General features: G+C 38.8%; 1 protein-coding gene across 2 annotated transcripts in view; it reads left to right on the forward strand.

The window, feature by feature from the left end:
• The window catches only part of LOC120541851 (epidermal growth factor receptor kinase substrate 8-like protein 1), a 51,271-nt gene extending 38,855 nt beyond the window's left edge, over window positions 1-12,416 (forward strand). For both annotated transcript variants that reach the window (XM_039773746.1, XM_039773747.1), the window contains 6 exons: window positions 3,523-3,619; window positions 6,666-6,815; window positions 6,914-7,019; window positions 7,638-7,818; window positions 7,898-8,030; window positions 10,469-12,416. In XM_039773746.1, the coding sequence (XP_039629680.1) occupies window positions 3,523-3,619; window positions 6,666-6,815; window positions 6,914-7,019; window positions 7,638-7,818; window positions 7,898-8,030; window positions 10,469-10,555 (754 nt within the window). In that variant the 3' untranslated portion in view covers window positions 10,556-12,416. The remainder of the gene's footprint in view (window positions 1-3,522; window positions 3,620-6,665; window positions 6,816-6,913; window positions 7,020-7,637; window positions 7,819-7,897; window positions 8,031-10,468) is intronic.
• Window positions 12,417-12,646: the final 230 nt, after the last annotated feature.

The raw sequence follows: 12,646 nt of genomic DNA on the forward strand, positions 1-12,646 counted from the left end.
TTTTTTTTTTTTTATTTCAGCCAGAGTAATTATCAAGTTCTTGGTCACCACACTTACCAAGGCTTTTCTCCCTTGATTGCTAAGTGTAGTCAGGCAGCTAACTCTAAGAAGAGTCTTGGTACTTTAACACTAGAATTACCAGAGCCTACGAAAAAACTCGTAATTCCGTCCCACCTTAAACTGCTTCTTAAATCCCTTCACACCTCTCCGCCAGCCTTTGTCTTCTAAATGTGCTGATAAAGAGAAGCCGGCTATTCCATCCCCCCACCAATTTAGAACGTGCACGAACTTCTCTCAGCTCATGCCTTGATTGAGTATCTGGGAGTGAAGTGGAGTTTTAGAGTGGAAATAATAGATCGTTGTTTGGAACACACGCATTTCATGTCTGTTCCGTTTCTACAGTAATCTGTGTCAACACATTGTTAAAACAGAAACTTTTTTATATTCTAGTAGTAGATGACAAAATGTAGGCATAAACTATATAATGTATGAAGCCTGAAGTCCAAATAGCAAAGAAACATTTTCACAAGAATAACACAATTGCACTTTTATTCAAACATATAACTGCAGAAACAAAAAGCCGCCTTAACATGCGACATTGACACCAGTTTACTCTAACTGACTCCGTGGCTCAATAGACTCAGCCCCGCTTGAATCAAGGGTCGCGGGTTCGATCCTCGCCCCTCCTTTTGAGAAGTAAACTGCTCTTGTCTTACTGTTTTAGAATAAAAGCATACATTTGATTTCAGTCTGTAACAGCCGGTGCAGTTTATGATCCTTGTAAAGGTTAGCTTTTTTTTTATTCACTTTTCACTCTCTCAGTCGCGTTCAGAATCAATCCATACAACCCCATCTGACACGGCTGTTTTCACTAAAGACGCTATAGCTCTGCAGTGTACCACGATGCATACTAACGCACAATCACCCCCCCCCCGGTTCTGACACACAAACGCTGGCGAAGCTGCCTTCTTCGTATCTCACCGTCACTTGCTTTTCGTTTTATTGAGTGTTCCTGCCAGTCCCGCATGTTGCTGTATGCTTTTCTTTTGTACTACAGGACATGCAGAGGAAAGAATGGTAAAGACCAGTAACCGGCGCTATATGCAATCATCAGACACTCCCCATCTGCCCGTGTCGTTCAAACACAGGAACATATATTGGTGTAAAAGTATAACAAAAGTGCACTTTTATTCAAGTGCACTTTTTCCATCGCTTTTCCTGTAAGAAGCAGTGTACACACTTCTCTCTATGCTGTGGTTTCTATTACACACCTGAAAGAAAGAGACAATATATGTGAAAATATAATCGCACTAATGCAATATTATTTGAAAACGAACAGCGTCAGATCGGGTGTGAATTTATGCAGGAACTGGAAATTCTCTGATGCGGGACCTTCCCCCAGGGAAGAAAGTACAGTGTCAGGTGCTCATTCAGTGTAATAGAAACCATAGCACAGAGAGGTGTGTACACTGCAACAAGTACACGTGTCGTAAATGTAGGAAGGACGGTCCTTGGGTGTGTGGGAACTGTTAATATTTGAATGTGATGATTTTATATAGCACGGAATGAAAATCTGCACTTCTTAGCATTGCACCATGCAAGATGTCGTATCAATCGCCTACTGTAACTTGCTTTCTTTTTCTTCGGTTATACAGGTAGTTTTGAATAAAAGTGCACTTGTTTTGTTTGCGAAATGAAGTGTCTGCGTGCACTTTTCGTGGCATTACACGTGTATTTTTGAGCATGCCAGTTTGAGCAGTATAAAAGTATTGAAAAGTATAACAAAACAACGGGCAGATGGGGAGTGTCTGATGATTGCATATAGCGCCGAACTTACTGCTCTTTACTATTCTCTCCTCTGCGTGCCCTGAGTACAAAAGAAACAGAATACAGGCGCTATAGCTCTGCGTTGTACCACGATGCATACTAACGCCCCCCCACCCGGTTCTGACACACAAACACTGGCGAAGCTGCCTTCTTCGTATCTCACCGTCACTTGATTTTCTTTTTATTCAGTTTTATTGAGTGTTCCTGCCAGTCCCGCATGTTGCTGTATGCTGGATAGAGAGAAGTGTGTACACTGCTTCTTACAGGAAAAGGCGATGGAAAAAGTGCACTTGACTAAAAGGGGGTGATTGTGCGTTAGTATGCATCGTGGTACACTGCAGAGCTATAGCGCGTCTTTAGTGAAAACAGCCGTGTCAGATGGGGTTGTATGGATTGATTCTGAACGCGACTGAGAGAGTGAAAAGTGAAAAAAAAAAAAAAGCTAACCTTTACAAGGATCATAAACTGCACCGGCTGTTACAGACTGAAATCAAATGTATGCTTTTATTCTAAAACAGTAAGACAAGAGCAGTTTACTTCTCAAAATGGAGGGGCGCAGGATCGAACCGCGACCCTTGATTCCCAAGCGGGGGCTATTGAGCCACGGAGTCAGTTAGAGTAAACTGGTGTCAATGTCGCATGTTAAGGCGGCTTTTTGTTTCTGCAGTTATATGTTTGAATAAAAGTGCAATTGTGTTATTCTTGTGAAAATGTTTCTTTGCTATTTGGACTTCAGGCTTCATACATTATATAGTTTATGCCTACATTTTGTCATCTACTACTAGAATATAAAAAAGTTTCTGTTTTAACAATGTGTTGACACAGATTACTGTAGAAACGGAACAGACATGAAATGCGTGTGTTCCAAACAACGATCTATTATTTCCACTCTAAAACTCCACTTCACTCCCAGATACTCAATCAAGGCCTGAGCTGAGAGAAGTTCGTGCACGTTCTAAATTGGTGGGGATGGAATAGCCGGCTTCTCTTTATCAGCACATTTAGAAGACAAAGGGCGCTGGCGGAGAGGAGTGAAGGGATTTAAGAAGCAGTTTAAGGTGGGACGGAATTACGAGTTTTTTCGTAGGTTCTGGTAATTCTAGTGTTAAAAATTATGAAGACCACTGTTCTCTTGAGAACCTTCAATGCAGCTGAAATTGTTTGTAGCTTCCACAGATCTGTGCCTCGACACAATCCTGTCGCTAAACTGAGCAAGCAATTCCACTGACTTTATAGTTTGTTTTTTGTTCAACTGTGGGACCTTCTACAGACAAATGTGTGCCTTTCCTAATCATATCCAACCAATTAAACTCACCACAATTGGACTCCAAAAAAGTATAGAATCATGTCTGTGATAATTTGTAGAATGGGATGTGCCTGAGCCAGATTTCAGTTCTCATATCAGAGGGTCGGAATACTTTGTATCAATGTGATATTTCAGTTTTTTATTTTTAAGAAATTGCCAAAAAGTTTTCACTTTGTAATGCTGGGTTGAGTGTTGCTTGATGTGAGATAAAATAAATTTACAGATTTTTTGCATAATGCTGCAGCTTAACAAAATGTGATAAAGGGAAGGGGTCTAAATGTTTTACGAATGCACAGTATTTCATTTTTCCACATGTCCTGCCTGATATTGTCTATACCCTTAATTATTCATGGAAGGTTTAGAACTCATTCTGTTGCTTACTTTCGCAGACTTCAGGAGATATCCGAAAAGCAAGTGTTCTGCACCTATGACTTTGTGGCCCGGAATAGCAATGAACTGTCTGTGTTACAGGGTGAGCATCTTCAGGTGAGTCTGTGACTGTAGGATCAGTTTCTAAAGTTACCTACAGTACTGTCAAGTGGAACTTTCTTGTACACACAGAATGGTCAGCACTGCTAAAGCTGATGCAGTCAAATGGCTTGTTACATACAAGGGACAAATAAGTTTTGAGTCTGATCTATTAAACGCAACACTGGTGAAATCAGACAATATATATTTTTCAACATAATCTCTGTCAACACTAATACACTCGTATTGAGGTATATTGTGAAGCAAATCGGTGTAACACTGACTAGTTATGTGGGCCTTATGAGGCATGTGACCAGTATGGACTAAATCCTCAACATTATAAAATTGTGTGCACATAATCTTACACAGCAGTGATTTGGACCTTGAGTTTCTTTGGTGTTGGAGGAGAATCTCTATGCTTAAATTGTCGTTTGAAGTAATAGCTATATAAAACCTCATCTCTAGACATGAAATGCTTCATAATTTTTTAACTTTCTCAGCAGCCAGTATGTTGCTTATGTTTTAATTTTCATGAGAAACTGACCTATAACTGATCTTTACAGCATCTATTATCCCATCTTTGATTCTGTTCGTAGTAGGAACATTTTTTTCTTTTGCCAAAGTGAAGAGCTGGTGAGACCTTGGGTTATGTTTGTAAGACATCCTGCTATAATGGAATTCTGCAGCCTTCTTATTGATATTGACTGTGCCATATGAAGTAGACTGGACCTGGTACACATTGGTTAAGTTAGAATGGATCTTCAAAAGTTTATCGCTCTGTATTGTGTTGCTCAATTTTGCATTTTTTGGGTATACATGTAGACTTGAATCTAAAGCAAGAAATATACATTATAAAGCACAAATGTTTAAAACTTGCAGATAACATATATTAGTACACCATAGCTAATCATTTGCTACTTATAAACTCAGCTCCGAAGAATACCCTCTTCAGGTTCAGGATCAAATCCTTCTGATCATAACTGCTTGCTAACAAATACTTCAGCAAAGTGCATAACAAACTATTAAACGGTAAAATTAAATAAATAAGGACATTCACTTGAGTAAAGTCTAAAAAGCATCACCATATATCCAGAAATTGTATAATAAAACAAAAATAATATGTCACAAAGGTAAAGAATATTGGGTTTTATACTTTATTGGAATAGATAAGAGAGCTGGATTTGATAACTTACTTTCAATGAGCCTAACAGACAGCAGAGCTGAACAATTCTTTGTCAAGAAAAATGCAGCAGTGTAAAAATAAAATTTGTTTAACATCTGTCAGGGTGGCATTGTGTTAGTCGCTCAAGGGGCTGGGTTTGACTTATTGTCTTGTCAAAAAGATTAAATCCCATCCTTGCACCTAGTGCTATCCAGATAGGCCCTGGCTCCCTTAATTGAAATATACAGTTTCTGAAAATGAACAGATTTGGCACCCTTTTAAGTATTTCCAAATATAATTTCAATGCCCATGGTCCCAACAGTTCTCAGAGTATTTGCCATCACTGCCTGGCCTGCAGCAGCATCTTTAGAATTTTTTCCCAGTTCTATGTTTAGAGTGGAACTTACTGTATATACAAACATGATATGAGTTGAAAACAAAATAAAATACAAAATAGCATTCTATAAAGCACATAATGTACATAAAATTGAATTGGATCACTATACAAAAAACATACACGTTTAGTGTTGACAATTTTCTACTTTGGGACTGATGACCATCATATTTTTTTACAAAGATGGCAGACAATGGTGAAATCAAGACACCAATGTCCAATAGCATACAACCAGAAACGTAGCTGTGCTGGGCTTCATTGCCTATCACAAAGTTACCTCGATTGCTGTTTGTTAGCGGCTGTTGATTTATGCAGATATCTTCACATATACTTTTACAGCATATCTGCCTGGTACAATTTTCCAGCAGGGCAATGCCTGATCAAGCATGGCTACCCTCTTCACAAAATACCAAAGGGACACTGGCACTTTTAGACCGTATATGGGACATTCTGAAGCACAAAGTACAGTCTGCTCCATACAGTTTTCATTGACCATTGTTTACTTGGAGAATCAGTTGTGCAGTGCTTTGTTGAATGTGTCACAGGACCGTATGTCACAATGCATGGTTGTTTGCATGACTGGCCACTCAGTTTCATAAATTATATCCCAAATTTAACCAAATTCTGGACCCATCAATTATTTTCCTGCTCTCATTTTGGGCCTGATTCTAACTCAGATTTCACAAGTTTTGGCTGTCATATAAACTGATTCACAGCTTCTAGATGTAAATATACTTTTTTGTTACTAAGTAGAGAATATTATACGGCTGTCACATTGATGAAGTACAGCGTTCTGCCACATGAAGCTCAAATGTCATTCCTGTTTTCAAGTACGCTTCATCTTGGCGTATTTCCTGTAACAAAGGTGAGATCTACTTTTTAAGTTGACTTGCTGCATATTAGTGGCACAATATGTGTCTGTCTATGTAACCTGCATCACATTCTATGCTGTTTTCAGCCTTAAAATTTGTTTTTATTTTCTAATCATGTTCATTTAGGATTAAATATGTTTTAAAGGTAGTGCATACTATGAGGCAACACTGCAGTGCAACAAGTTAACAGTACTGCCTCATAGTTTACAAGATAAGCGCTCAGTTTCTGGCCAAGACACTCTCTATGTGGAGTTAGCATGTTGTTCTTATGTTGATGTATTTGTATTCCCTTCCACATCCCAAAGATGAAAATATTAGGTTAACTGGCCCAACAAAGGCATTATGTTTGACTGTTCCCTGCGAAGGCATTCTGTGTGGAAGTTGCTTTCTACTTTGCATTTAGTGCTGCCAGTCCCCACATGACATTTGATTGGATTAAAATGATTCAGAAAATGAATGATAACATGGAATTTGTACATGGAATGGTGATCTCCTATGAGGAGAAATTTTCCAAAGGTATTTTTTAAATTTGAAAAGTTGACATTTTTCCCATTTAAACCAATGTCTTAGTAGAGCAAATCAGTAGGATCATCTTAAAGTTTCCAAGGATCATGTACGGAATGCTTTGTCTCACAGGTGCTTGATGATTCCAAACGATGGTGGAAGTGCCAGAACCGTTATGGCCAAATCGGTTATGTTCCTTTCAACATTCTTGAGGTTGTGCCTCCTGGGCAACTTAAAAATCGCATAAATCTGGAGAGGGATGACCCAGTAGCAGGTCTGAAGGTAAGTAAGCCTTTCTATCAGTATGCACTTAAGGAAACAGTGAGAAACACATCCTAAATCATCACTGACATATATTTTTTTGTTTCCTTTTAATGTAGAAAACACCACCCCCAACTCCACCAAAAAAGTCACACCGTCCCCACAGTAGCTCACAGGGTAGCTGGGACTCCACAGATGGCCCACCAGTTGATCAAAAGGACAAAGGTAAGCTATTGTAGACCATTACCACACTGTATCTAAAGTATTTCCTGCAAGGAGACTCTAAATATCTGTTGTCATCTTCTCCATCTTATTTTTAAGTTGTTATCTGTACTTGCCTCCAATGCTGAGGCTCACTGTTAAATTATGTCATCATGTACCAAACAACTTTAACAAGCAAAAGAAAACCCATGATGTTGATATTGGAAAAGACTGGAGAGCCGATAATTCTGAAAAGCAGGGACAACAAGAATTGGATGTTTTGCTTTCCAACATATGGTCATTATTGAAACATATGATTGAATCAGATTGAAGCTAAAGATCAATTGTGTAACAGAAATGTAAAGAAATTAATACTAGATTCTGAATAATACAGCATTAATTTTAAACAGAAGGGAGTTTTGATAAACATTCAGTTTATTCAGTGAGTTCAACAATTTTCACAAGCAGTATTTATTATATTCTGATCATTCATTTTCAAATCTGAAGATGTTAGGCATGTTTTAAAACCACCTAGCCCCTCATATTCTTTATAGGCATGACAGCTTTTGTTGTTAGTCATTGTCACTTTGCCACACTGGGTTTCCAGACTCTTTTGTATATCAAAGTTTGTTTATGTTGTAGACCGACAGTCGCAGATGGCAGTAATGAATGATGAGCTTCTGCAACAATTTTCTAAGCGAAACACTGTTCACACAAAACAACTTCATATCCCCAAGTCCTTGGACACGAATGTGCCACTAAACTACGAGTCAAACCCATCTGATGTCAAGAACTGGCTGCATGCCAAGGGCTTTAGCGAAATGTGAGTAGAGCCTTTCAGTCTCTGGGCAAAACTGATGGAAGGGCACATAAAGCAGCTGATGTGTGTTCTGGCTTTTTAGAACGGTCAACTCACTGGGAATTCTGACAGGAGCACAGATATTCTCTCTCAACAAAAATGAGCTGCGCACTGTTTGTCCAGAGGAGGGCGCCAGAGTCTATAGCCAGATCATGGTGCAGAAGAGACTGCTAGAGGTAAGAGTCTTCCTGCAGAAACAGTGGATTCCAAAATTAAAGAAAGGCAGGTTGTCATTTTTAGTGACAATTAGTAGTGACTGCAAAACTATCAATAGAAATAGAGTCATTCAAAATGATGTTTTTAGTTTTAGGTAATTTCACTTTATTTCTAATTGTTGTTTTTTTTTACCTATGGGGCCTCTGCTTTCCTGCCTAGCCATCCATTCATGTTCTGACCCATTTAATTGAGTTGTGAGTCATGAAGGGCCAAAGCTTATCTTGGCCACAGTTGATTAAGGGGAACAACTGGATGGAGTACCAAAATATTCACTCATTCACATATAGTAACCACCCTCGTACTGGGAAACATTACATTTTTCCAGTTAATCTTGTAAATGCATCTTTGGAGTGTGGCATAAAACCCACAATACCAATTGGAAAAACCCACATAGATAATGCAGAAAAAATTCAGACTCCATATAGATAGTTTATTAGCGAGGAAGCTGAGCCCAGTCTCCAGTTGTGATGCAGCAGCACTAAGCACAGTATCGTATCCTTTTGCTGCCCCATCCTGCCTCTTACTGTGATGAAATCTACAGAGTTTTGGCACTGGATCAGTACTTTGATGCAGAGTGCCAACTGTGGTCACTTATGTCTGTCTTTAGTAATTCCCTGTAGTAATTGTTTCTACTTAAAAATGACTTCAGTGTAACGGACAAGCAATTCAAGGTAAATATTCCCACCCCAGCACAGAAGTAAACATGTCAACATGAACCAATATTATACAAAAGAAATGCTGATACAGTATATGCACCTTATTAGCAAAGAGCAAAAAAGGCACGAAATAATACAACACAGTTCATAATAGTCTCTAAAAAAGCACATGTTTTCGGTATAACCTTCAGCTGGCCTATCCAACTGCCCTTGAAAACCTTTATATAATAAAGTCAACAAGCAGGTTCCAAGTAACAAAACATGTAACAAATTAGCAGGAGCAGATACCATTTATCCTGAAGTGCTTAAGGAGGTTAGGAAGCACATGTTTAAATACTTGACACAGATTTTTGAACGGTCACTTCACACTGAGAATTCCAATGGACTGGAAAACAGCAAATATTATCCCCTTATATAAAGAGAGTGATCAGGCAGATCCACGTAACTATATGAAAAATTAAACTTAACATGCACTACAGGTTAATTAATAGAAGGAATTATTAAGGAGAGGATGAAGCAACAAATGGCATGAACAAGAGTCAGCATGGGTTTACATGAGGGAGTTCCTGTTTCACTAATATGCTGGAATTCTATGAGGACATAAAAGAAGGATACGATTGGAGTGGTGTATGTAATATTTTGATTTTCAGAGAGCTTTTGATGCGTTCAACCTGAGAGTTTAGGCATAAAACATAAAGAAGTAGAAGTTTAAGGTTTAGTGTAGTGTCCAAAATACAAGTGGTATTCTTCAAGGACCATTGATGTACCCACTGCTATTTTTTAATATCCAGTAAATATCTAGACAGAAATATACAAGTTGGTTAAGTTTGCAGATGATACCATGTTAGGTGGATTGGGAGATCATTTTTATGGTTAAATCATTGCAGAGAGTCTTGGACAGTATACAGGCTTTGGGCAGTTTTGTTGTAGATTAAATTTAATTTAAGTGTAAAGTACTACATGTAAGAAGTTAAAATGTGACTATTAAATAAGCAAGGGAAGGTCAGTCATCATGGACTCATCACTATCATCTTCCAGACAGTGTTCAGAAGCCATTAAGAAGGCTATCAGAATGTTAGGTTATATAGCACGATGTGTGGAGTACACGTCCCAGGAGGTTCTGCTCAAAAGCTTTGTAATGCACTGGTGAGGCCTCATCTGGAATACCGTGTGCAGTTTCAGTAAAAGACATAGCAGTGCTAGAAAAAGTGGAGCGAAGAGCGACTAGGTTGATTCTGGGACTGTACGGGATGAGTTATGAGGAAAGAATGAAAAAGTTGAACTTTTTCAGTTTAAACAGAGATTAAGAGGTGACATGATTGAAGTGTTTAAAATTATGAAAGGAATTAGTACTTTAAAATGTGTTCAACAAGAGCACTGGGACACAGTTAGAAATGTGTTAAAGGTAAGTTTCCCCCAAATTGTAGACACATGGAATAAATTAACAAGTAGTATGGTGGAGGGTAGGACTGAACTGTAGGGGCATTGAGAATCCAAGTTGATGTTGTTTTGGAGGTTTCAAGGTGGAGAGACCTGGCAGGCCTGTTGAGTTGAACAGTCTGCTCTCATCAAAAATCAGCCTAATATTCTGTTCAGCTGGCCTCTGATTTACGCTCAGTCAGAGCAGGACAAAGCAAACGGCACAAATGCTGACATTTCAAAGATGTGTTCAGTTTCATTTGTTGCAGCCATACATTTGGAATGTAGGTAAGGAAGTAATGTTCTTGTTTTCTTTTGCACAGGATCAAAAGCTGGCAACAGAACTTGAAACTGTAATGAAGAAACAGAAGAAAAAAGTAGATGAGATGACACAAAGCGGAATTCTCTAAAGTAAAGGGGACTCTGCTGTTTGTATATTTATCTCTCTCTCTCTCTCTCTCTCTCTCTCTCTCTGTCTATATATATATATATATATATATATATATATCTGGAGAAAGAAACCAACAAAAAAGCAACGCTATAGGATATCCCATCTGAAATCATTATTTTGATATAATCCCTGCATGATGCTTTGGGATGTTTAATCAAATCTTTTAGTAAATACATTTGAATCCTGTTGCTGGCAAACTTTAGCTGACTTTGAAATCCATTCCTGTTGGGACTTTTAAAGTTTTAAGATATTTAGAATTCTTGAAGGATATCTTTTTTAGTTCGATTCTCCAGGTTTTGCACAAGTACTTTCCTCCACTGTTTATATAAACCCAGCTGTTGCTGATATTGTCCAGCTGTTCCAGTTGAATTAACCAGTAAAATGCATTATGGGAGACAACAAGGAGCGTGTTCCCAGTATATTAATAAATGTATATAAACCCAAGTGAAACAACATCCTCATTTCAAATTGTATGTTTCCCTCTTTAATGTGTTGCAACATTGTATTTAAATTTCTGCGTTTCAGTTTCATGGTTTAGTTCATAGATGGCTGAGTTCACTGATCAACATGCATACTGGTGGGATTCAGTATCTTTTAAAAAAGTGCTGATAAATCTTAGAGTTTTTTTAACTGTCATTAAATTGCCTCCTAACCTTCCAGAGAGGACCTATCCTGTTTGGCACAGTTGTGGTCCTAGAGAGCTTCCTTAGGCTGTCGTTTCATTTCATCCAACTTCATCGGGCTTACACTTGTAAAGCCTTCTTAATTGAGCTGCTGCTTTTACAGTTTGTGATGGTTGGGTCTTCCGCAGGCTGGCTGGAGCATTAAACACGCCTGTCACTCTCGGCCTCATTGCTCCATCACTTGTTTTCTCCTTCTTTCCTTGTGGCTTGGGGCTCACAATTTCATCTGGGAAGACTGAGCAGAAAATCTGTATGGGACTTCAAGTGTGTTGTCTTTGTGCAGCTTGTGCAGTGGCCAGCCTTAAATATCTAAACTCGGCCGGAAAGTGTCTGAGTAGACAGCTTCTCGCATGTATCGGTAGGTCTGAGTTGTATCATAGTATGTATCGCTAACTAACTGGAACAGACAGCAGTGTGTATGCTCATCCATCATATACACAATGGTGGCTGCAGACAGTACAACCGTTAAATCAGTGCTGGAGTGTTCATAATCAATTACATATCCTAGTAGCCGACAAAATGCCAAAGACTAAACTGGAAGAGGCAACACTGATTGGCAGAGGCAGGTCACTAGATCTGGAAAAGTGAATACTGGTGCAAGTATTACCTACAGGACGCTGTGGTCAAATAGCCAGGGAGGGCAGAAAAAGTGAAGAAAAAACCCAGCTGGTGAGATGCTGGAGGACCACAGGGTTTCTAAGGACAAACAAATGCCCAAATGTACGGCATGTGCACAAGTAGTTCCTGCTGTTTTTACTCTAGAAGGTTCAATGCAGTGGGCGTCCTCCACAGTTGGAGTGTCCTTATTAATTCCAACATCATAGGCTGCTGCAGAGAACTTTGATCAGATGGTGAGAAACGTAGATGTTAGTAATGTTCACATTTCAGGAGTGCCCTGCCTCTGCCCACAGCCCAGCCATCCACACTCGCTGTGATAATGTTCACAGATCACCCGTCTTTAGGAGCTGGCGGGCAGCATGGTACAGAGACTAAAGCAATAAGTGTGAAATTAGTTCAGTTCCTATCTGTGACTTTGACATTACTCGTGTTCCATTTGTTAAAAAGTATGAACATTTGTACTGATCTTGTATAAGTTATCTTAAATAAAGGTGTCGGCCATCTACAGTTGTACTTGAATATTTTTGAACCCTTCAAGGTGGTCATTATTTTATATGATATATGCCATATGAGATATATATGTACAGTCGCCTAAATAAATACTTCTTACACATAAAAAGGGATTTTAGGGCATGGTTTATTAGACTGTGAAATTTAACAAATCAACAGATTTTCTTTAATGCAGACGTACAGTAAATGAACCCTTTTAAATCAGTAACTTTCCCTTCAGCAGCACTAACACAATCACC

This window comes from Polypterus senegalus, chromosome 13 (assembly GCF_016835505.1).
Source record: "Polypterus senegalus isolate Bchr_013 chromosome 13, ASM1683550v1, whole genome shotgun sequence".
In the NCBI taxonomy this organism is placed as follows: domain Eukaryota; kingdom Metazoa; phylum Chordata; class Cladistia; order Polypteriformes; family Polypteridae; genus Polypterus; species Polypterus senegalus.